Source organism: Drosophila willistoni, unplaced genomic scaffold (genome assembly GCF_018902025.1).
Source record: "Drosophila willistoni isolate 14030-0811.24 unplaced genomic scaffold, UCI_dwil_1.1 Seg169, whole genome shotgun sequence".
Lineage (NCBI taxonomy): Eukaryota > Metazoa > Arthropoda > Insecta > Diptera > Drosophilidae > Drosophila > Drosophila willistoni.
Window position 1 is genome coordinate 2,240,200 of NW_025814128.1, and position 26,689 is coordinate 2,266,888.

At 39.3% G+C, this 26,689-nt stretch overlaps 2 protein-coding genes across 2 annotated transcripts; both read left to right on the forward strand.

Moving 5' to 3' along the window:
* Positions 1-9,892: 9,892 nt before the first annotated feature.
* Positions 9,893-10,934, forward strand: LOC111519630. The gene is made up of 3 exons (XM_023181287.2): positions 9,893-10,084; positions 10,156-10,336; positions 10,399-10,934. Coding segments are annotated over exons 1-3 (345 nt in total). The 5' UTR covers positions 9,893-10,082; the 3' UTR covers positions 10,561-10,934.
* A 13,199-nt stretch (positions 10,935-24,133) lies between these two features.
* Positions 24,134-24,818, forward strand: LOC124460991. Its single transcript, XM_047012582.1, has 2 exons — positions 24,134-24,338; positions 24,400-24,818. The coding sequence occupies exons 1-2, from the start codon at positions 24,134-24,136 to the stop codon at positions 24,816-24,818; spliced, it is 624 nt and encodes a 207-aa protein (XP_046868538.1).
* The last annotated feature ends 1,871 nt before the right edge of the window (positions 24,819-26,689 follow it).

Below are 26,689 nucleotides of genomic sequence, written 5' to 3' on the forward strand. Positions count from 1 at the left end.
GCACCGATTTCGCAGCGTCTTGTCTAACCTCACATCTAATGATGGGGTTAATTGTTACGCTTTCTGCACTTGCTTATTCTAAGCAGGGTTTGCAAAAACTGCTGTGTAGAAGTAAGAGCAATGAACATTTTGCTATGCTTCTGCTACCTCTCCTGTTTTTGACGAAAGCAGGAGCAGAGTCAAAGGCAAACTACGAAAAATAAATGCTATGCTCTGCTAGTTTTTGACGTTTACAACAGCTAACCGTAGTTCAAAGTCTAGAGCGAGATGAGAGCAGTTGAATTTTTTTTTTTTTTTAACGTATATATATTCATTTTTGATATTACTATTATGTTTAAATGAATATTTTTTTTTTTATTTCAACAATGATTAAACTAATAAAAAAATACGAATAAGATTCTTTAGAATATATTTATTTTCATTGTTTTGAATTATACACAGTAATTATTTATATTTAAGAGAGTCCAACCTCAGAAACCAACACATAGACCTCTTTTTAAAACCAATGCAGCTTACTGGAACCTTTGTACAACTCTCTCTATCAGCTATAACTATTCCATACCAGTAAGCCAAAACAATAACAAAGAAACAGCCAGCCTAAGTAAAATCATTTTAAGAAGCGCGCATGAAAGTATCCCAAAGTCATCTCCCAAAACAACGCACTGTGTGGAGCAAGGAACTTGAGCACCTTCGTAAGCAGAAAAGCACAGCCTGGCAAAAACTTAAGGATTATTGAATACAGGAAAAAATGTTTTTTTTAGACGAACCTTTAAACAAGCTAAGAAAGAATCTTTAGCAAAATTTACCGAAGAAATCAACCCTCTAACACCCATTCCACAAATTTGGAACAACATTCGCATACTCTGCACTCCTTCATCTGAACTCCTCAAAGGGAAAATATTACGCAACATCAAGAAATTACTTACAAGAGACTTATAAACTTGTACAACGCAATACTGGGTGACATTAAAGTGGAAAGTTGGCCCAAATATACTTAATTACGTCAAGAGCTTTGTGACAAACAGAAAAATAGGAACATTTTATTCAAAACCACTTCCACTCGATAATGGTATTCCTCAAGGCTCGCCACTCTCAGTGATCATCTTCGTCTTTGCATATCAAAAACTTACAGAAATCATTGAACTACATAAAGAAATAATCGTGAGTCCATATGCCGACGATTTTAATCTTAGGCTATCTCCGTTTCCCTGTCTAAACGCCAAGATATTATTAAATGCCTTTCAGCACCTAAATTCGGATGCAGTACACTTAAATTAATATCTATGTTGGACAATTTCTCGGCCATAATTATAATCTGCTACTCGTTTGGATTCGATGAATCAAAACTTCCCTTCCCTTCGAGTTCGCTTGGTACAGTAAATTCTTCAATTCTTATATGCTACGAGAGAGAGTAATACAAAGTAAAATGTAAAGGGAAACGCAAGAAGAGAGCCAACAGTGATGCTAGATTGAACTTTCTTTGAGCTTGCGATATATCGATAGTTTAGCTATTTAACCCAATGGTTAATATTTCAGAATAATTAAATTAATGAATGTAAATTCAGGAGTTCTCCTCCAACATGCTCCCCCTGTTGAAAGAACCAACTTTCAAATGAATGATTCTGGAAGCGGAGCGATCTTGTGAATTGACCTTTTGAAGATTCCTTTTGCAGCCCTAAGTTCGACTACTCGAATTTTGTCATCATGTCCGGCATTTACAGTAGTGTCTGTGTCTTGCTAAAGGCCAATGTTGAGCCGGCACGTTGTCTTTATGTACTATAACTAGTTGTCCCAAGGCCACATTTGCTTTTCCGTAAATCCATTTGCTGCGTTGTTGTAAGTTATGAACATAATAACGTGCCCACAGTGTCCAGAATTGTTGTTTCAAATGATTCTGGTACTGACGTTAATTCGGTTCCAATCAGCAAATGACCAGGAGTGAGAGCATTGAAATCGTTGGGGTCATCTGAAGTGGGTGCTATTGGCCTTGAATTAAGGATAGCTTCCACATCCGAGAACACAGTGAGTAGTTCCTCGAAAGTAAAAGATGCATTTGAAATATTCTTCAGAGCCAGTGTCTTCGCTGATTTTACTGACGCTTCCCAGAAGCCGCCAAAGTGTGGAGCTCTGGGGGAATAAAGCAAAAGTTAAATCCTTTAATTGAACTATATGTTTTTATGTGATCTATGACGTCCGAGTTAAACAATTTTGACTTAAACTCAGCTAGCCTTGTAGCAGCGACAACAAAGTTTGTGGCGTTGTCGCACACCAATTCGGAGATTAATTCAATATGAATCGCCTTTGAAGCAAAACATACAAAAATTGCCGCATATGTTTTGTACAGCGGCATACCGCGAATCCTGTAAGACGTGAAAAATGGGACGCAAAAATCTACTCCTGTTACTAGGAATGGTCTTTCAGCTCGTAGTCGATCAGCAGGAAGATTGCCCATCAGTTGAGTCATCAGGCGAGGTTTAAGGTGAAAGCAGCGGATGCAGCTTCGCACAACTTGATAACCCAAATTCGTTCTCGTAAAAGAGATAAAATAAACTTTGGGCCAGCATGAAGATTTTTGTTGGGCAAGAATTCGATGTATAACTTGGTAAAACGATGATTTTGAGGTAGCAGGGCCTGGTGCTTGGCGTTGAATGGAAGGTCTTCGTTGTCGAGACGTCCTCCGACTCTCATTACACATACTGCAGTTTGTTCAAATGTCATTGTGTGCATGAATGGTGTCAAACGCTGTAGACACGGTGTTAAGGTTTGTTTGTTTTTTAGTAAAGATATTTCATCAGCATAACATTCTTGTTGTACTAGTGCAACAATTTTCCAAAACGATTGATACATTTCTGTCTCAGTAATGCGAATATCGGCTATTGATGATGAACTTAGAGTGCGATCAGGCTTCACTTTGTTCACGCTGCGATAGAGGTATGAAAGAATTCGAACGATTCGAATATACGATGAAGAATTATTTATGATCATATTTAGAATAGATTGTGAATTAGCGTTGTCTGCTCTGCTACAAAGAAGTGCTGACTTGGTTCTTACTTCGATAGGCGGCGGAAGTGGTTCCCTAAGAATTGGCCATTCGGCCTTAGACAATTTTAGGAATGTTGGCCCTGTTATCCACATGCTTGTTTGCAGCTCTGATGTCCGACAACCACGAGAAACAATGTCTGCTGGATTCTTGTTAGAAGGGACGTGCTTCCATATTATTTCTTCCGTGTGTTGTTGTAACTCTGATACTCTATTTGCTACAAAACAATTTAGTGTTGATGCATGAAGATTCAGCCATTGCAGAACAATTTTTGAATCGGTCCAAAAGTATACCTTGTCGATGTATAATTTTAATGTCCTTTCGAATTTGCGCCAAGTCCGACTGAGCAACAATGCTCCGCACAGTTCTAACTTAGGCAATGACTGTGTCTTGGTAGGTGCTATCTTTGATTTCGCAACGAGTAAAGTGACTTTGACTCCACTCGGGAGTTCTGATCGAACATCCGTACGCTCTTTCGGATGCGTCAGCGAATCCGTGTATTTCGCATCGATACGATTTTGATGTGTTCACATATCGTGGTATTTGTAGATTTGATAAGTCTTTAAGATCCTGTAAAAGTTCTTTCCATCTTTTCTTAATTCGACCATCGACAGGCTCATCCCAATCTAGGCCCTTGAGTGTCAAGTCTTGCATAAGAATTTTGCACCGAACAATGACCGGACTTATGAATCCCAGCAAGTCAAACATTCTTGCTACTACTGAAAGAATTGATCGTTTAGTAAATGGTTCTTGATGGTCACAAATGTATCGAAATGTAAAGATGTCACTGCTGGGCATCCACGTCATTCCCAGAGTTTTGGTAGTGTCTTGATCTTCCATGGCGATAAATACTTCGTCCTCTGAAGTTTTCGTAATTTCCTTGCAGTTGCTACTAAATTTTGTAAGATGCAATCCAGCCTGTGCTAAGATGTCTACTGTATCATTTTTAATGTGTTAAAGCTCGGTTACGCTATCAGCTCCGGTTAGCAAGTCATCCAAATCTAAGTCATTGCGTAATGTTTTAGCTCCTATAGGATGATCATGTGAGTACAAATCGGCAATATGGTGAACGCCTCTGATAGCTAAGAAGGGTGCAGCTGGTAAGTTTTTAGTTCTTCTGTTTTTGTTGGTCGCCATACAATGCGCTGAAATCTTCGGTCTCTTGGATCTATGACAAATTGGCGATACATCTTGGCTATGTCGCCTGTAAGTGCATACCTGTTCAGACGAAATGATAGAAATGTTATAAATAGGTCTTGTTGAATTGTGGGGCCAATCATTAACAGCTCATTTAATGATTTTCCCGATGATGTTTTAGCCGAAGCATCAAACACAACTCTAAGTTTCGCAGTAACGCTTTGCGGACGCAACACGCAATGATGAGGTATGCGACAGTTTTGGTAGACATGTGGCCATGTTTTACATACTCGTTGATGAAATCTACATATGCCTTTTTTAGTTGATCGTCGCGGTCGAGACGACTTTCTAAGGATTTGAAACGCCGTACTGCGTTGTCGTAGGATAATCCTAATTTCTCTGGGGAAGTCGAACTTGGAGTCTTCCATCCGATTTTACAATTGCATTTTTACAAAAATGGCTTTCGCATTCCTGTTCTTCTTTGGTTTGCCTGTTACCAACAAACTCACAGTCTTCAATTTCCCAAAATCTTTTAACTAGAAGATCAAGTGATGGGTTGACGTGTACCAATAAACACTGTTGTCGAGGCCTTTCGTGTGTGGTTTCCTAATTTCCACCAACTATCCATCCATATTCCGTGTTGATTAAATATGGCATGTTTTCGCCCAAGCCTTGCTGACCACCGAGGATTGCTGCAAACAGCCCATTGGTGTTTATTAAAATGTGTATCTTGTGGGCCTCGTTGAAATACGGATCGGCTAGATTGATATCCGTAGGTATGGTACAATTTGATGTATCGATATGCACGTGTGGTTGCTGAGCACAAATTTTCTTAATGACGGCAAATTTTCGTAAATGAAGAATGCCTAGAACGTATTGTGGCAAACGCATTGTGTTTAATGCCTTGACTGCTTCCGGTAATGCCGCTGAGTTCTTGCGATACGCGCGTCCTATCCAGATTTAGCCGCTTGGCCGTCTCTTTTGTAATAAAATTAAGTTCAGAACATGAATCTAAAAGTGCCCGTACAGTATGTAATTGGCCATACTTATCCATTATGTGAATCAATGCTGTAGGAAGCATCCCTTTTTTTTATCAAGGTTCGTTAATAACGAAGTGCTTTGTGAATGAGTTATTGGATTAACAGATTGAATCGATGATGATAGGTTTTTTATCGGGGTGGGGGCGAATTGATGGAATAACGTATGATGAGCCGATCGGCACACCTTGCACCGGGAGAGTGAGGGACAATCCTTGACGCGATGTCCCGTTCGCAGACAGTTAAGACATGCATTGGTCCGTTTGACTGTTTCGAACCTTTGTTGTAGCGATAACTCTCCAAATGATTTACAATTACTAAGATAGTGTGCCGTCGAATGGCAGTGTAAGCATTGAGAGTTAATATTGAGGAATGCCTTTGACGTTGATGGTCGTTTTCCTCCTAGTGAACTATTGCGCTGACCGAGTTGACCTGTCTGATGACTTTCTAGGAACTGGCAGCGGCGATGAAGAATTGTGCAGAATTCCTCCCACGTTGAAAGCTTGACGAAGCTTTGCTTTTTGTCGTAAATGCCTTTGGTCTCGGCATCAACCTTCGTAAGAAGTATGTGAATCATGATGTTATTCATTATTTCTTAGTTGATCCCAGTGTAAGAAGTGATCCGCGTATACCGGACGCATTATCGATGAGCTTCTGCAAAAGTCTTGCTTCTGGTTGCTTGACTAATGGTAAATTGAACAGACTCGATATACAATCATGGAAGATTAGAACGTCGTTGTCGTAGCGAGCTTCTAATCTTGACCAAGCTTGACTGTAGTTTTGTTCGGTGACTTGGAACGACTGCACGACCTCCAGTGCAGGTCCCGATAAACATTCGGGAAGATAATTGAACTTATCAATTGTTGCATGTGGGTATCGTTGTGAATTAGATTCAGGAAAGAGGATTTGAATCTCTTAAACGCTGAATATTTACCATCGAAACTGGGTAATTTCAGTTTAGGTAATCGTTGATTGTGAACCACTGTAGGAGACATTGAAGAACTCATAAAACTCATATCCGATGTGTTTACTGGTCCCGTTGAACGTTGCGAATGTGAGTAATTTGCCTATAATGAGATTCAAGTATTTGAAGTCTACAGTCTAGTGTATCGGCATCTTCTTGGTCGCTAGTAGCAATGATCTTTTCATGTAAGGTTCGAATATGATTTTTAAACTGAGTCCGCTGGGATCTAAGATTTGTTAGTTTGTCTGTTCCCTTTGAGCTTACGGGAGTGTTTGAACCGTCTTTGCACATAATGCTTCAATAAACGCCAGCAACACCTCCAAGTAGCAGAACCAACGCGAATGTTGAATAGTTATATGTGTATGTTCGCAAACTTAACTGTTTTTTGATGTACAGTTGGCGCAGGCACTCACCCTTGTTTGTGTTCGATATGTAAAGAGTGGAATGACACACGACGAAAATATAACTGTTCGGTTTTCTCTTATTGAACATGTGCGAGTACAGTAATTGTTTGATTGAATACTTGCGGTTTTATTCCAATGACTTTACTGCAGTATGTGGAGAGTTTAATGTGGTATTATATGCATTACTTTTCTTCCAAGATGTCTCAACGGGTGTTTGATGATTGATTGCCCCTTGCAATCCCTTTTCGGAAACTTGTGGTAGCTTAAGAAGTTATGAAACAACGAGTCCAACTTAGTTGCAATTGAACCAAAACTTATTTAACAGCAAGTTTCTGGTCCTGTCACGGTCTCCAAAATGTTGGCCAATTTCTCGGCCATAATTATAATCTGCTACTCGTTTGGATTCGATGAATCAAAACTTCCCTTGCCACAATCAGATTAGCCGACGTTAGTAGTTTTACATTTATTATGCGTCCGTCGCATTCGAGTTCTCTTGGTACAGTAAATTCTTCAATTCTTATATGCTACGAGAGAGAGTAATACAAAGTAAAATGTAAAGGGAAACGCAAGAAGAGAGCCAACAGTGATGCTAGATTGAACTTTCTTTGAGCTTGCGATATATCGGTAGTTTAGCTATTTAACCCAATGGTTAATATTTCAGAATAATTAAATTAATGAATGTAAATTCAGGAGTTCTCCTCCAACAATCTATCTTTAAATGTCTTAAAGTGTCCAAAATAGACTTTGCCTTGCCAATATATGGAACGTCAGCACCAAGCCATTTAAAAAAAAATCAAAACAATCCTAAACTCGGGAGCGAGAATAGCTCTGGGAGCATTTAGAACCGCTCCAATGTCAAACTTACTATTTGAAGCAAACGTCGCAGCCCTAGATGTCAGAAATGAATTACTTACCACTAATCTCTTTAAGCTCATATTAAGCAGCTCTGACTCCCTAATCAGTAATATAATAGAAAAATATCAAAGAAGATAACTTCGTCTGTGCCGAAGTTTATATACCCTTGCAGTCCTTGGACATAATATTTTTACATGTTCCAAACTCTTTTTTTTGTATCATCAATTCATTAGACAAAACCTTCCGAATATCATTTCCATTTTTTTTTTCCTGCTGCATGCTGCGACTGGCACGCATACACATACAGTGTGCGTAGCCTTGCTTCTGTGTGTATATGCGTGTGCTCAGCTGCTCTGTGGATTCGCGATCTGATGTTTTATATCCAAAACTATCATATTAGTAAATTCCGAAGAGATACTCCAATTTCTTCTTCGATGATTCTTCTATAACTATATGATATAGTGGTCCGATCCTGACAATTTTCATACTTTATCTGCTCCAGGCTAAAAGTAGCTCATATATCAAGTTTTATCCCCATAGTTCTTAAGATGGCGGCGTCAAGTTGATTTGCACAGACGGACGGACGGACATGGCTATATCGACTCAGGTTTTCGTGCTGATCAAGAATATATATACTTTATGGGGTCGGAAACGTCTCCTTCTGTGCGTTACAAACATCTGACCAATTTTATAGTAACCTCTGCAAGGGTATAAAAATACAAGCCATCGAAGGTGTGGAAAAAGCATTCCAAGGACAGAGTCCTTTTATCAAACAAGCCCATTGACACAAACTAACTAACGTACTTAGCGGTGTACGACTACGTCTATAAAAATAAAAAAAAACATCAGCCTAAGACCTCCAAAGAAACAGAAACAAAACGACCCCAATGGGCCGAATGCAATAAACACAAAATTGAGCAGATTTAGCAAAAGCACAACGTCTCTAGAAATATTATTAACATAAAAAGAAATGAGTTTGCTGATAAAACAGCAAAGAATACTAGGCATATCTTAAAGAATGTAACATTTTTCATAGACTATAAAAGTATACATAATAAAAATAGAACTGCAATATTTAGCAAAATAAATAATTTACTATCTTTAATTTTGTAATGTTAATAACTATTATTACTAAAACTAGCTTAACAAGACCACTTCTGTGAAATAATCTTTTTTCCCCCTTTTGAAAAATATTGTATAGTAGCTGTAAGATATCTATATACTATACTATATCTTTGTACATATAATCTAGCCGAAGGCCACAGTAGCCATGGCTACAAACTGTTGGCTTAAAGTTTGTAAATTATTTATTACTAAGTACTAAATACGTAAATACCCTGCAACTAAAAACAACACTATGACAATGTATGTGTAAGTTAGTCTTTCCGAAATCTTTATTTCACTCATTTGCAAACAAATTTAAATTATTATTGTATTTAAGAGGTTCTTATTCCTATTTTCTTACTAGTTTAACCAATTATTATTAAACAAAATTATTCATTTTATCATACTAATATCAACAATGAATATTATGAGATCGGTAGCAAAAAAAAAATCTGTTCTCATCTCGCTCTAGGTTTTTAATGTTTTGCTATTGCTATTGCTGTAGCTTTTTTAAACGTCAAAAACTATAGCAGAGCATATAATTTATTTTTCGTAGTTTGCCTTTGACTCTGCTCCTGCTCTCGTCAAAAACGGGAGCGGTAGCAAAAAATAATACTACGGAGTTTCTTAGCAATATCAAACCCTGATTTTAAGTTATCAAATGCGACAGACTAATTAATCTTATTTATTTCTACCAACCCAAACATTTTGATTAAAATCGGAGTAGAAACTTGCAAAATATAGGTATGATTAGTTGTATGTTTATGATATATGTACATTTATATGTTATGATTAGTAGTATGTGCACGTGTAAACACACGAGTGGGCGAGATAGCTTATGCTATGATGGGGCATGGGGATGTGTGTATGACGCAGCGTGTTTGTTTTACCCTTCCTTACTCACAAGCTGAAGAGATTTGGCATATCTTGACAAATCACGAACGGTGATTTTTCTCAAAGTCTTCGTTATTTTCTAAAATTCGATAACTATATCAAATAGCTTCTATAAGAGGGATCGGTCATAAACAGTGACTTTTATGAATAACTTTGTTATTTTGGACAGTGAGGCGTGTCACAGAAATCGATAACAACTTAAAACAAACCCAAAAGCAAATGTAGGTCTTACAGAAATGTCGTTTGTCAGTTCTAAAATCTCCCAGCTTTTCCTCCAAAAGTTAAATAATATTGCAGTTGTTGCAGTCATTGCTATTGGATAATTTTTGAATAGATCTGCATTTAAGCGATTGCTAAAAATGTTCGTTTTCATATTTACTTTATTATTTTACGAAAACCCCATTGAAAAAATGTAAACACTTTTGCCCAAAACAACTACATACATATATCCGAACCTGCCAACCTGCTAGAAATGGAAAAATCGTAGTTTTTGGCTATAAAAAACGTACTAAGTTGGCATCCCTGTTTCAATACAAAAAAAAAAAACGCGCGGTGAGTTTTTAAAAATTTACGATTTTTAGTTGACAATATGGTTGTCAAGTTGGCATCCCTACTGCAATTGTTTCAATTCAAAAAGTGCTGTGAAAATGTAAGTAATGTAATCAAAATTAAATTAAATTTTTAAATTTTTTTATTACTGCCTAATTTTTTTTTTTTTAGGGGAAGACATCGTACTCCAGATCAAGAGGCTTTTATCGTGAATTTTATGACGGCCCATCCCGACAAAGCCAAGGGCTATGTCAAAGGTGATAAAGTCCTTGTGGCGAAGGATTGGGACGAGATTTGCGGCGGCCTTAATGGCATGGGTCCACCAACAAAAAGCGTCGAAGAGTGGCGCCCAGTAAGTGTCCAACAAATTACATTCTCTTTCTGGTACTACAACAGATTATTACAACTTTTAAGGTTTGGAAAGACTGGAAGGCTGCCATCAGAGGAAAGTTGGCCAAAAATAAGGGAGAGACGAGAGCTACCGATGGCAGCTCTTGCAAGATAGAGCCGCTGGTAGAGGGCATCACCACCAAAGCCATCAAAAAGGGCTCGCTTCAGCAGCGACGGCCACAATAGAACGCCAGACGACGGTGAAGTAATGGAGCAGAATGCCATTTTTAGGCATATGGTGGATGAGCTCCGGGAGCTCAACAAGGGCAGCCAGGAAATGTAGCAAATTTTATTGGAGTCTATGAAGCAGCAGCTCGAAGAGAAAAAGATTTGTAGCTAAAATGGACGACAAAAAAAATTGATGTGAAAAATATTGCATTTTTGATTGGAGTCTATGAAGCAGCAGCTCGAAGAGAAAAAGATTTATAGCTAAAATGGACGACAAAAAAAATTGATGTGAAAAATATTGAATTTTTGATTTTTATTAGTGTATGGTGTAGAATATTGTAAAACTTTATTGATTTAATAAGAATTGTTGGGCTATGCACTTTGAAACAAGACAGAAGCGATTGCATTACGAACACTACATTACACTATGGGCGATTAGTTGATTTTGGCGGCATAAAGTCCACACATAGAGCTAGGAGCTTAATTTTTTTTTTTTAAGTGTTACTAATATTTTAGTTTGATTTCGGTTTTTTTTTTAGTCAATTTGACCACGCCTTTATTTTCCGCCCCTTTATAACCCCGGCACTTGTAAAAAAATTTCAATTTTTATTATAAAGCTAAGCATAAAAATAGAAAAAATAATATTTTACCAAGTTTTAACAATATTCCAAACTTAAACAATGAAGTAAGTAAGTCGTCTCGCCGACTTTGGTATACCATACACCAGTAGAGCAAATATTTCAAGCATTTTCACATGCTTCTTACAAGCATATCTTAGTATCTCGCTCACTCAATCATACGAGCACCCTAGCGCCCCACCAGCCAACGGCCAACTCCGGCCTTATGGAAAAACGTTTATACGCATAACTCGACTGTTTTTTATCCGATTTTGATCAAATTTGGTATTTTGCTAGATATTAGTATTAAATTTAAGTGTGTTAAATTTGATTGCATAAGGTAAAAAAATACGGGAGATAATCAAGTTTTTCAAATTACGGGGGCGGAAAAGGGCGTGGCATTTTTATACATACAACATGTGTGCATTTACTAAGCGAATATACATACCAAATATGGTGTCTCTAGCTAGGATAGTTTTTGAGATAAACGCTTTTTTTAAATTGCGGGGCGGAAAGGGGCGTGGCAAAAATTTGAAATAAACTTGATCACTCTACATACTACACGAGTCTACATAAAAAATTTGGTGGCTCTATCTCTTATAGTCTCCGAGATCTAGGTGTTCATACGGACAGACGGACGGACGGACAGACGGACGGACAGACGGACATGGCTAGATCGACTCGGTTGTTGATCCTGATCAAGAATATATATACTTTGTGGGGTCGGAGATGCTTCCTTCTGCCTGTTACATACATTTTGGCGACTTTAATATACCATTTCACCCTATGGGTGTATGGTATAAAAAACCAAAAGTTAATAATCTTCTTCATCCAAAACAAAAGAATTCTCATGTTTGTCATTGCATTCGTTGTCTGATTCGGTGTCTTCATCATTTAAAAATTTGTATGAACTCAGCTCTGATGTTGGATTCTCTAAAAGGTTTATAACTTCTATGGAAGTGGTTTCTTTTTCAAATTTTGCAGTCTCCTATTTATATAGTAACTTGATATTAATGGATCAAATGAGTTCATGGCTCTATTAAAAACGTCAGCCATATTACTTAATCTAGAATTTTTTCTGGCATGAGAACGTCGGTCCATTTTATAATGTTTGTTACGAGCTTCTTTTTTTGGGCTGATTGAGAATTCACACGATATTGCTATTAATATATAGTAAAAAATATTCAAAATGACCTCATCAAACAATGTTATGGATGCAAACAGTTTTGTATTTGCAAAGATTCGTCTCGCCGTATTACTATCATTGCTGTTACCACTTCCGTTCTGTTTCGGTATGCTAATATGCAAACCCATTACCTTCCATACTGCTTGCTGAATTTCCTTCTTTCTTATCATCATTTTATTTTTATCATCGACTTTGATGTGCCAGGTCTTTATCTCCATACGGTACGATATATTCAAGACGAATTCCATAAATTGAATCCATGCATGTAATGGACTTACGCCGTATTTTAATAAGCCAGGCTGAGGTCGAAAAGTTTCAGAATTAAAATCTGTGATTTCGATAAGTCTTTTGGGATTTACGGCACAGATTGGGCAACATTGATTGGATTTTGTACCAGTTATGACGTTTAATACCTTTCCATCAATTAATAATATATATGTTTTAAAATCAACAGAAATTTTTTTATTTTTAGGTTGCCATTTGAACTTTTCCAATTTCGCTACTTGCATATCTAAATTTTCTTTTTCGCATAAGATTTTTGCGAAACTCTCTTTCGCGTATTCAATTTTTTAAGGCCTGCAAAACCTTACTGACTGTGGGCTTCTATTTAACCATATTACGCGATTTAAAGAATCAATTAGACGTATTGACATGACAGTGGATACGAACAGCGATTGATCTAAGAAATCAGGTTCATCTGAATCAAATTTTTGTTTATATGAACTTTGTCCCGTCGATCCATCAAACCCATAGCTAATAATAAGGGTGCAGTCCGTTACATTTTCCATTTTCTCTAAAACATCATTTTTCAAGGTCAATATTCGTTCAGCTGTGTGGTTTAGCAAATCCTGCAGAGAAACCTTTGCCACAGTTTCGGAAATACTAATTCCTGACGGTCTGTATTGCAATTTTGTAGATCTTATTAGGAACACAATTAAAATTGTTAGATTTTTGCTAAAAACAAAATTGTTAGATTTTTTCTGAAACGACATAATTTCGCGCGGAGATATGTCGTTCTGAAACGACATAATTTCGCGCGGAGATATGTCGTTCCGCAGATCACCGGCGATGATATAATAATAAACCCCAATAATAATTTCGCGCGGAGATATGTCGTTTTTCTAACGGCGGAGATATGACGTTTTCAAACGACATATCTCCGCGCAGATCACCGGCGATGATATGTCGTTTTACAACGACATATCTCCGCCGTTAAAAATGAGATATATCTCCGCCAGAAAAATGTTCTGGGCGGAGATATGTCGTCGGAGATATGTCGCTATGCCGACAAACAATTCTTTCCAGCAATGGAATGATTGCCCACAATATTTTGGTGACCGTTGGCCTAGCAACTGCAAGGCCGCAATCTTTTCCGACTACCTTGAAAGGATCCAACACCTAAAAATCGTAGGGTGACTGCAAGCTGCAGTAGAGCTACTCGGTACATGCTCTTTCAATTTTTCAACATATAAATAAATATTGGCTTGTCCACGCGGTAATTAAACCGGAATCTGCAATTTGAAAAGTTTTTTAAAATTGTCCATGCAAAACTGTTACGATATTTACCTACGTTTCAACGGAGTTGCTAATGGGATTTGAGGCATCGACGCTTTACGTTTTCATCTCTGTCTTGCTTTTTTTTTTAAACAAAAAATACACCAGCTTCAGGCATTTTTCCGCTAAATATATTATTTTTAACTAAAACAATTTTTGACAGTTACAATTTTTAGTTGACGTAACAAAAGTGTAGTCAACACTGCACTTGAAAATATTTTTTTTTTTTTACGTTTAATATATTTCTTGAATCTATTCTTAAAATAGAGCCTAGCAACAAGTTTGAGATATTTATCTTAGTCTAGTACTTAAGATAAATCCTGGGGATATTGCAGGCGGCACTAATCACTTATTATTGGGTCTGTCATTTCTTTTAAGACGAGTTCTATTATTAGTTCGCGTAAGGGAATTGGCAAGAACATTTGGGTGTGCATCCAGTTTCGAAGAATGCTTTAGTTGTTGATCACCTGTTTCAGATTTTACGCTCGGTATATTTAGAACACTTTGAATGTTGTCGTTCCGTATGCACAACGGAGCGAACGTGATTGATCTTAAAATCTTCGAATGCGCCCTTTGTATAATTTCGACATTGCTGGTACTTGTATTTTTCCATAGTACGGCTCCGTAAGTCCAGATGGGTTTCAGTACGGAGTTGTATAGGAGGACTTTATACTACAGACGTAGAGTGGACCGAGCAATGATGATCCAATGTAAGCTACTCGCTTTCAGTTTAAGCTGTGACTTTTTTGGTGTACTGCCGTATTTTGAACATCAGACCCTCCACAAAACTCCATCGAAGCCTGGGCAACGTCGAGAAAGACAGCCGCACAGTATTCTTTTAGTTCGAATGCTGTTCGTATTTCCCACTTTAGGAATCATGATGATAGTGGACCTTTTCTGGGAAGTAACCAATTTTTATTATAGCGTTGAACAGTTTGCAGAGGTATTGTAGGGAAATGATAGAGAGCTCTAGGATCATTTTCGGTGTGATTAGGTCATGGCCAAGGGTTTTTATCGGCTTTATGAGGTTTTTAATAACTGCAGTGATCTCGTCCGATTGGAGTTCTGAGTACTCACTATCCGTTAATGTGCTCGAAGGGGGAAGTACAAATGAGTTTGATGTTGGATTTGGCTGGAAAACCATTTTAAGATGTGTAGCAAATACGGATGCCCTCTCTTCGTCACTGCGGGCCCATCCATCGGTTGGACCCCTTATCGGTGAAAATGTCTTTGGGTGGGCTTTCCACAGAGGATGTTTAGTGCTGGTTGGACTGAGCTTTTCTATGTATTTCCTTTAACCCCAGCTTTCCTCTTGTCTTAACTCCTTGGAGAGGTTGCGATTGGCATGCCTTAGTCAAAGTCTTGCTGCTGATGAGCGAGTAATCTGTCATTTTATTCTTAGACGTCGTTTTTCCGTTACTAATTGTTCGTTCCGCCGGTTCGTAGGCCTGTCAGCAGGTTTAGTGTAAGTAGAGGCATGTGGAGTAGATACTCTTGCTACAGCTCCCATCATCGATTCAAGTGCAGAGACGCACATGTCAATGTCCTCTGCAGCATCCAGTTTCGGCGAACAGTCAATGTGGGCACTCATCTACATTTTAAATTTAAGCCAATTTGTTTTGTTGTTTGTAAGTTTATACGGCGATCAAGTACTTGAGGTCTTGTTAATAGTGTGAATAGCACTGGAGAGTGATCGGACGTTAAATCTAGCAGTGTATCCGCAGTGATCCGATTACGCGGAATTCTATTGGTTACAGCGAAATCAATCAAGTCAGGAATTTTTTGTGGATCTGTGGGCCAATAGGTAGGCCTACTCGGTGAGACGCAAGTCATCTTATTGAGTGGGTTGACTATTGTGTTGTACAACTGCTTGCCTTTAGGATTTACCAGGCGAGATCCCCAGTGCGTATGTTTAGCGTTATAGTCCCCTGCTGCAATGAAGCGATCTCCGAGTGTGTTAAAGAAATCGGTAAATTCCTTTTCAGAGATTGAGAAGCGTGGTTTGCAGTACAGTTTTATACAGTTTTTGATTAGGATACCAGTCCCGCCATTATTTTTTCCGTCTGGATGGTTTATTGCGCAGAAGGTATATTTTGGTATTTGAAAATATTTTTTTTGATGTTAAATGTGTTTCCGATATCAGCAAAACGTCGATTTCACTTGAGTCTAGGAATAGTTGCAATTCAGTTTTGTGCCTCGGAGATGCCGTTAACATTCCAAAGACATAGCCGTAGGGAAGCCATTATTTATTCTCGATAAGCTTCTGGATAAGCAGGTTTTGATTCTGCATCAGTTCCTGCATACAGTTTTGCATGAACGTCATTAAAGCGGTCATGTTTTGATTAAGTAAGATCAATAGGGCCTCTAAACCACTTGGAGTTTGCTGGCCAACTTCCGGTGCGCTAGGTTGCGGATTCTGTAGATGATGGAGTGACGGGGTCTCTTTCGCGGGCTCCGTCTGTCCAAATTTTCGCGGAGTGCATTAAAAAATACGTCTGCACACGGCGGCGCTTGATTGAAACTTGATAATATTGCGTGCGGTAATTATTTTAAAGTTTGTGGTCTTAATTATAACTTTTGGAGCTCTTGGAAACAAGTTAATATTTATTGCGTTTTAACGGACTTATTTATTCTTAATAAAGTTTTAAAAAAGCACACATATGATAAGTGTTGGAGGAGACGTCATCGTTAACTTAGATTTGTTTATATTAAAATTTCTTATATTATTTGTTTAAGATTATCGGAATTTCTACCACTGTATTTACATTAACATGTTCTAAAAGCTTCTGTTACATGGCTCATGAAGAGCTTCTAACTCATAAAAACGAAATATAAAAATGACTTCTTACTGGAATTCGACTCTTCGAGGAGAGGAGAAGACTTATTTTTCCACTCCACATGCTATTGAGCATTGGAGTTTTGTACCATTTGCAACTGGGCAGATCAAACATTGGCGACCGTGACAGGATATTGCACTTCGCAAGTCCCAACATAAAAACTCAAAAACTATATTAAGTCGTTTATTCGTTCATTATATTGCATTCATCGTTACATCATCTTGGACAGTCATCATTGGACTTTTCAGCTTACATCATCATCACTGGACTTCTTCATCATTACATAATCATCTTGGATAGTCGTCATAGGACTTCTTCATCATTGGCCTTTGCGAGACATATCATCGTGGGACATTGTGTAAATTTACATTATCAATTTCCACTCAAATTTTGACTCAATTGCCACTCATTAGCGATCGTAAAGCTTTCACATGCTTTACACTCACATGTAAAACACTCGTAAGCTTTAACACGTGCTAAGTATTAAGCACAGCGGAGTAAGTACTTAAACTGTCATATAGAGAAACGATCTACATATTAAAGCTCATTTATTAAGCTCCTGAGTGAAGCTTAATGCATTTGAACGTTTTTATAGAGTTTTTATAATAGAACTCGTTTAGCTCACGTTTAATTCATTTCTAACTTGCTACATTTCTTTCGTTAAGAGCCCAAAATGTCTCCACCAAATGAAACGCAGCTTCTACCTCTTAGACAACAACGGAATCAACTGCAATCTAATATTCAAAGTTTAAGAGCTAGAATCGATCTTGAAAATGACCCTATTATATTAGATTGTCAGTCTCAAACTATTGAGTCGTATTTTAAACAAGCATTACAAGTTCTAACCAATATTGAGAAGCTAGATCCAGCAGACGCGAATCGGCCAGAGATAGAAAATCTTTTTATCGAAACAAAGGCAATCATATTACGGCGCATTGGCGCAAGTAAAAGGGAAAAACCAGAAGAACTTAGTTTCTTTAATTCATCGACTTATCATGGGGGACATCATAATCGGCTTCCATCCCTCAAATTACCTAAATTCGACGGCAAATATGGGGAATTCAAAAAATTTATTACTTCATTTACAAATATGGTACATGAAGACAACTCATTGTCCAATGCGGACAAATTTAACGATCTAATAAGTTGTCTATCTGGCCAAGCACTAAGCGTAGTCTCGCCATTTCAAGTATCGGACGAAAATTATCCTCAACGAGCGATATGACAAGAAAGTTCTTATTATTTAACATTGCTAGCATGAAAAAGGCAGACGCTGTTAACCTACGTACAATTTAGGATACGGTTTCAGCTCTCCGCGGATCATTGTTGTCTCTTGGGTCTGAAGCTGATGTATTAAAGCAGTTGTTATTCACATTGTTATGTCAAAAATTGATCTTGAATCCAAACAAGCATACGATCGGGTTCAAGAATACGATAAATTGCCAGACTGGGCCGACTGTTATCAAATTCTCAGTCGACACTGTCAGTATTTGGAAGGGTATCTGAGAAACCGACAAGAGGAAAGACCCTTCCGCTTCCGTTTCGTTACGATCATTATGAGATTGCTGGAATCGGTGAAATACGTACACATATGAAACATTTTGTATCTACCAAAATTCGTTCAAGAATATCTCGAGATGAATGGAATATGGAGTTTATCGTGACTAAATCTATATCTCTACCTCAGCCTGAAAAGAGACTAGATGTGTCAAATTGGGCCATTCCCAAAGAAATTGAGTTAGCCGACCCATTCTTTTATAAGCCCAGAAAGGTAGATTTATTGCTTAGCGTAAAGGAATTTTTTGATCTACTTAAGACGGGTAAAATTAGTTTAGGAATTGGTCTTCCTCATCTAGTGGAAACTGCATTAGGATGGATCGTCGGGGGTTAGATTGCTGGAGCATCAATCAACTCAACACTACACTTGTAATTTAACGCAACAGCAGGACCTTAACATATTAAATAGATGAAATACATGGAATTCAAAATAAAGATATTTCGTTAACCTCAGAAGAACACACACAATTCCTGGATTCAGGGCGCATACAGGTTCGGTTGCCTTTCAAGGAATCTCCTGAACAACTTGGAGACTCGTTGTCCTGTGCAAGAAGACGTTTTCTTCAACTCGAAAGACGGCTTGCATCTCAACACCAATTAAAGGAAATGTACATCGATTTTTTAGATGAATATCATAAGTTGAATCACATGGAGGTAGCTTCGTTAGATATTCCTCACCATTGTGTCCTTAGACCGCAGAGCTCATCAACTAAACTTCGCGTAGTATTTGACGCTTCGTCTAAGTCATCATCAAATATATCATTAAATGATATTCTCATGGTTGGTCCTACTATTCAACAAGATCTAATCCTAAAATTACTCTCGTTTCGTTTGTATCGCCATGCCATTACAGCTGACATAACAAAAATGTACAGACAATTTCTCGTCGCACCTGAGGATAGAAGTTTCCAACAAATCTTGTGGAGAAAGTCACCGCAAGAACCTATTCAATTATTTCAATTCAATACTGTTACATATGGGATGTCGTGCGCTCCATTTCCAATGAGGTCCTTAAAGTTTTTATCAGAGACGTATAAGGAGTTGTTTAAAATTGGATCTGCTGTATTAGCTGAGGATGTGTTCGTCGACGATCTACTTTATGGAGCTGACTCAATCGAAGAACTCAATACTAAGACGAATGAAGTTACCAAATTGCTCTCCAAGGCAGGCTTAGAATTGACAAAGTGGAATTTTAGTGGGGCACCAACAGATTATGAATATAAACCAATATTGACAATGGTGAAGTCACCGAGGCTCTTGGCATGTCGTGGCTGCCAACTGAGGATCTTATATTATTTCGATTTGATCTTCCACTAACTGCAATACTAACAAAGCGAAAAATAGTATCGATCATGGCCAGGCTCTATGATCTGCTAGGATTATTAGCTCCAATCGTAGTACGCTACAAAATCTTGATCCAAGACTTGTGGATAGAGCGCTTGGACTGGGACGACCCGTTGCCAGAGATCTTACTGACTAGATGTCAACAACTTGAAGCTGATTTATCTAAACTTGACATGGTTCGCGTAAATCGATTTGTTAACACATCGCCAAAAAATAAGTGTGAAATCCATGGATTTTCGGATGCCTCAAATCGAGCGTATGGATGTTGCATATACGCAAGGGTCTTGGACAACGGAAAATATGTTACATCATTGATAATTTCGAGATCGAGAGTTGCGCCCACTCAATCGCAAAGCATACCTCGTTTAGAGCTTTGCGCTTCCGTTTTACTCTGCCAAACATGGACTAAAATGAAACAGAAATTAAAATTATAGATTCAACTGTCGTTCTTCATTGGATTAAAATGCACCCATCAACTCTAAAATGCTTTATTGCCAATCGCGTATTAACCATACAAACTCAATCGCAGGATATCATTTGGTGTCACGTGCCTGGAAATTAATTAGAATTGCGAAACACACTTGTATTGAAATGTAGCACTAGTTATAAAGAAAAGAGCATAGCTGAGCAGATCAATAGTAGACTATCATCGTTTCGTATGATTGTGAGAGTCTTAGCATACGTTTTACGAGTTTTCAACCGAGTTCCTATTAACCGCAATAATACGATAAATGCTACAAGAAGCATTTCAGTAGAAGAATTTAAATTGGCTTTTAATCTTATAATCTCTTCCATTCAGAGTGATGTGTTTGCGAAAGAACTAAAGGACTTACAAGCAGGACGAAGTCTGAAGCCGGAGCTTCAAAAATTAAATCCATTCATCTTAAATAAACATATAGGCTCTCAAAATATTCGACTTATCCGTGTTGGAGGCCGTCTTGCAATAGCTGACATACCATTGGACGCTAAAATGCCGTTATTGCTTCCTAAGACTCATAATTTCACTTATAAATATATTGAAGATCTTCACTTGCGAAACCTTCACGCGGGAGCTAAGGTTTTGATAGCGATTCTGCGCCTAACAGTATGGATTGTTAATGCGAATTGGTCCAAAAGGTTGTTAGAAGTTGCACACATCGCTATTATTACAAACCTGTATTAATGCGTGTTAAGGAACGGTTGCTGAGTTCTTAAACTTGAATTTATTTGAATGTAAACGATCTTTGTATTTTATTATTTTTAACTTTAAGTTGCATGGTCACACCGCTTTTGGCTGATGCAATAGCAAGCGTGTGGTGAAAACGAGAAAATGTATGTTGAGTTAGTTAATTGCTTATTGGTCAACAGAAACCATCACAGGGAATAAAATAAAAACCTATTTTATAATACAAAACGAACCAGCAAAGTTAATTTATGCATCATCGTAAATTTGGTCCTTCGAGCCGGATTTGGATTCTGTTGGGATAAGCAATTCTACTGAAGGTTAAGATGGAAAAACTAAAGGCAACACGCACCAAGTTAAAGTCCAGCCTCACGCGGCTGCTGACACTTTCGGAGAATCCGCCTGAAAACTGCACAGCGGATGTGGTGGATACTGTGATGACCAGACTCGATAACGTGTGGAAGGAGTTTGATCGGTCCACTGATGATATGTTTGAATTTCAAGAATCGCAAGGGTACGTCGACCCCATGGGTGACTACGAAGACTATGAGATGAAGTACTTAACTGCACAACTGCATTTAAAGGAACTGGGAAAATTGGTTAACCCAGTAAAAGCAACTAAGGTCGTGGACTCCAGTGAGGGAGTCAACGAAGTAGTGTCACAGATACTACACAAGCAGATGGAACTTCAACGCGAGTCTTATGAAAGCATGACAGTAAGTGGAGCTACCTTTTGCCAAGTTACACATCAAGCCTTTTGGTGGCGACTACCTGAAGTGGCCAGCTTTTAAGGATTTATACGAGAGTACCATTCACAACAGGGTGAATCTGGATAAAGCTCAGAAGTTTCAATATCTCAAGTCTTTTCTCTGTGATGAGGCTGCAAGTTTAATAAATCATTTGCCGTTAACAGGAGCGGCGTACGAGACGGCTTGGGCAGGCCTAATGGAACGTTATGATCGACCTCGTCATGTCGTTAACTCGCTTTTGGATAATTTTGGACGTCTACCATCAACAAGGGTGACAGATGTATCCGTTCTACGAAAGATTGCCGATGGGGCGAGTGAAGTTGTACGTGGCCTATATGCACTTGGCCAAACTAATCGCGACTGCTGGGTGATCTATTTTCTGCTGGATAAAATTGATGCAGAGTCTCAATGCAAATGGGTGTCCTACAGCCGTGAGGGGACATCTCCAACTATTAAGGATTTTCTTAGATTTCTCGGAGAACGTTGCGATGAGTTCGAATTAAGCCGCTGCGAACAAGTCGCACAATCAAACGTTAAGAAATATACTCGGATACTGATTTCCACAGACTCAAGAGTCTAATGTGAGTCTAAGGAGCATAATGAATACAACTGTGACCAGTTCTTGGCCCTCTCCGTGCAGAGGCGCTACTCATTTGCTAAGGAAAAACGTTTGTGTTTCAGTTGTCTAAGGCCTGACCATGGTATTTCAAGATGTGAATCCAAGTATAGATGCAAACATTGTCAGGACAAACACCACACGCTGTTACATCGCCAAGTCGAAGAAAAGAGCATTAATCCCACAGTAGCCATGATTGCCGAAACTAAGCAAGTAAAGGAAGTCCAATCTATAGAATCACAGAGTTGTTTAGCACGTTCTGCGGTAAATCTACAGCCGCGAGGAAAACCAAGGAGTGTATTGCCATTAAATTGCCAATTTGGCATTAAGTTCAAAGGGATCATACACCACTTGTCGTGTTCTCTTTGATAGTGGATCAGAACTATCATACATATCGGAGCATTGCATGCGATCACTGGGCCTCTTACGCTCACCATCTCGAGTACTTGTCTCAGCAATTTCGTCAATCAAGGCCGATACTACAAGAGGGGTCAGCGCAGTACATTTGAAATCAAGGTTCTCGAAGCATACACTAGATATTACAGCTCATGTCTTAGGTAAGATAACCACTCTATTGCCAAAGGATGAAGTCGACCCGGCCGTTTTGAAAGTTTTCGATGGGTTAGAACTGGCTGATCTACCGGAAACCAGCGCTAAGCATGTGGACATTTTGTTGGGTAGCGACTACGTGTGGTCCGCATTCACAGGAGAGAAGGTATTAGATAAGCATGGAAGCATAATTGCAATACCCACAATATTCGGGTGGGTGGTCACCTCAATTGCAGCTAAACAAGGATCAATTACAGCATCTCTGTTATCAACGATCGAAATAAACACATCGCTCCAAAGGTTTTGGGAATTGAAAGAATTAAGTGGCAGTTTGCCGCCCACTGCTGATGATTTACAAGTCGAGAATCATTTTCGCTCTACACACTTTCGTGACTCAAATGGGAGGTATGGTGTTGAGCTTCCATTTAAGAACTCGGATGTTAAGTTTGCAGATTCTCTTCAGGGAGCAACATCAGGATTTTATTCAGTAGAACGTCGACTTCAGACAGATAAAAATTTAAAGGAAGAGTATACCAAGTTCATGCGCGAATACATCGCTTTGGGACACATGCGCAACCTTGATGAGTCAGAGAAGACGAGTACCGAAAAGAGTTGAAGGCTACAGTATTAGTTACTCTCGCGGAAACCATGAACGAGTCATCTCCCCTCGAATAACTCATTGGTCGTGTTTCTTCCTGGCCGAGACTTGTGCGCATTGTGGCATACATTTTACGATTCATCCGACACATGAAAAACCCCGAAGAAAAGTCTGACACTTTCGCCGTAACCTATGACCTATGTTTGCATCAAGCTCAAGACGAATGGCATAAAGAACGAAAAGCGCTACGAAATGAAGGAAAAGGCTCTAAGCTGTGTACCCTGACGCCGATTCCAGATGACATTGGGCTTCTACGTGTAGGAGGTCGCATTAATAATTCAGAGTTATCATATTCAGCCAAGCATCTGCTCATCTTGCCGAGGAAGCATCGCATATCTCACCTAATTTTGGAACACGAGCATCAACATAATCTACACAAAGGAGTTTCGGCCCTCTTTGTCATCGTTCGTCAACGTTTCTGGATAATGGGAGCCAGAAATCTGATTCGTAAAGTTACTCACAACTGTATAAAGTGCTTCAGACAGCGAGCACATACCAGCAACCAATTAATGGCCGCACTACCGGCAGTGAAAGTTCCGCAAGCATTTCTGTTCGAAAATACAGGCTGTGATTATGCTGGCCCAATCATAATGAAGACACATAAAGGAAGGAACGCTCGAAAGGAAAAGGGATACATATGTATGTCTCTTCGTATGCATGGCAACCTCAGCTTTACACTTGGAGCTAGCAACAGACCTTAGCACGGATACATTTTTGGCTGCTCTTAGAAGTTTCATTTCACGGCGAGGCAAATGTGTGACGATGTTCAGCGACAATGGACGAAATTTCGTGGGAGCAAAAAGAAGTCTTAACGAAATGGAACAATTAGTTCAATCCCAGCTGCACAATAACAAGATAGCAGAGGCGTTATCGATCGAAGGCATCAACTGGAAGTTCATACCGCCACATGCGCCTCACTGGGGAGGCAAATGGGAATCGGCTGTGCGCTCTGTGAAGCTTCATTTACGTTGTTAACACAGGTGGAAGCGGTGATCAACTCAGGCCTCTTTGTGCCACTTCCGATACAGACGTTGGATATCTTTCGCCCGCTCACATGCTGATCGGCCGTCCATACACCACAGTGCCAGATGGAGATTTGGACCAAGTGCCGGCAAACCGATTGGATTACTGGCAGCAATCTCAGGCCATGTTGCAAGGTTTTTGGAAAAGGTGGCATCTTGAGTACCTTACGTCGTTGCAGCAAAGGCCAAACTGGTTAATGAAATCGGCAAACCCGAAGCCTGATGATCTCGTACTAGTAAAGGATTCTCGTACTCCTCCGGCTTCATGGATCCTGGCCCGCAGTATCGAGACGATTCCTGGCCCAGACGGTTTAGTACGAGCCCTTAAGTTAAAGACAGCTACAGGAGAGATGACCCGTTCCATAACCAAGGTGGCTCCCCTGCCAGTTTCAGAAACATTGTTTCAGGGCCGGGCGGTTTGTTGAGGAACGGCTGCTGAGTTCTTAAACATGAATTTATTTGAATGTAAACGATCTTTGTATTTTATTATTTTTAACTTTAAGTTGCATGGTCACACCGTTTTTGGCTGATGCAATAGCAAGCGTGTGGTGAAAACGAGAAAATGTATGTTGAGTTAGTTAATTGCTTATTGGTCAACAGAAACCATCACAGGGAATAAAATAAAAACCTACAAAACGAACCAGCAAAGTTAATTTATGCATCATCAATGCGACAAATCATGGGTAACCTCACAGCTGACCGTCTCCTGGCCGAACGCCGGTTTCTGATATACGGAGTGGATCTATGTAGACCATTGCTTACTTCGTACCGCATTCGAAGCAAAGTTCCTTACAAAACATATTTGGCCATATCTGTTTGCTTTTCTTCAAAAGCTATACAGAACTAATCTCAGACCTATGAGTTTGATGTTGGATTTGGCTGGAAAACCATTTTAAGATGTGTAGCAAATACGGATGCCCTCTCTTCGTCACTGCGGGCCCATCCATCGGTTGGACCCCTTATCGGTGAAAATGTCTTTGGGTGGGCTTTCCACAGAGGATGTTTAGTGCTGGTTGGACTGAGCTTTTCTATGTATTTCCTTTAACCCCAGCTTTCCTCTTGTCTTAACTCCTTGGAGAGGTTGCGATTGGCATGCCTTAGTCAAAGTCTTGCTGCTGATGAGCGAGTAATCTGTCATTTTATTCTTAGACGTCGTTTTTCCGTTACTAATTGTTCGTTCCGCCGGTTCGTAGGCCTGTCAGCAGGTTTAGTGTAAGTAGAGGCATGTGGAGTAGATACTCTTGCTACAGCTCCCATCATCGATTCAAGTGCAGAGACGCACATGTCAATGTCCTCTGCAGCATCCAGTTTCGGCGAACAGTCAATGTGGGCACTCATCTACATTTTAAATTTAAGCCAATTTGTTTTGTTGTTTGTAAGTTTATACGGCGATCAAGTACTTGAGGTCTTGTTAATAGTGTGAATAGCACTGGAGAGTGATCGGACGTTAAATCTAGCAGTGTATCCGCAGTGATCCGATTACGCGGAATTCTATTGGTTACAGCGAAATCAATCAAGTCAGGAATTTTTTGTGGATCTGTGGGCCAATAGGTAGGCCTACTCGGTGAGACGCAAGTCATCTTATTGAGTGGGTTGACTATTGTGTTGTACAACTGCTTGCCTTTAGGATTTACCAGGCGAGATCCCCAGTGCGTATGTTTAGCGTTATAGTCCCCTGCTGCAATGAATATATTTTGGTATTTGAAAATATTTTTTTTGATGTTAAATGTGTTTCCGATATCAGCAAAACGTCGATTTCACTTGAGTCTAGGAATAGTTGCAATTCAGTTTTGTGCCTCGGAGATGCCATTAACATTCCAAAGACATAGCCGTAGGGAAGCCATTATTTATTCTCGATAAGCTTCTTGATAAGCAGGTTTTGATTCTGAATCAGTTCCTGCATACAGTTTTGCATGAACGTCATAAAAGCGGTCATGTTTTGATTAAGTGAGATCAATTTAGAGGCCCTAAACCACTTGGAGTTTGCTGGCCAACTTCCGGTGCGCTAGGTGGCGGATTCTGTAGATGGTGGAGAGACGGGGTCTCTTTCGCGGGCTCAGTCTGTCGAGTTCGGAGCACACTAGCGAAGGATACACTAGAACTGGTTGTAGCAGGCATGTTAGATGATCTAACAGCCTTGGTGAAGAAGACCTCCGGTGTAGTTTTGGAGGCGTTGAAGGTGATTTTTGGTCCAGCTGGGGGTTTGCGCCCGCTTAGGTGTGATTCAATATCCTTGGCCGTGTGGTTCCCTCCACAGTTACTGCATTTTTTTCTGTCCTTGGTGCAAATGCCATCT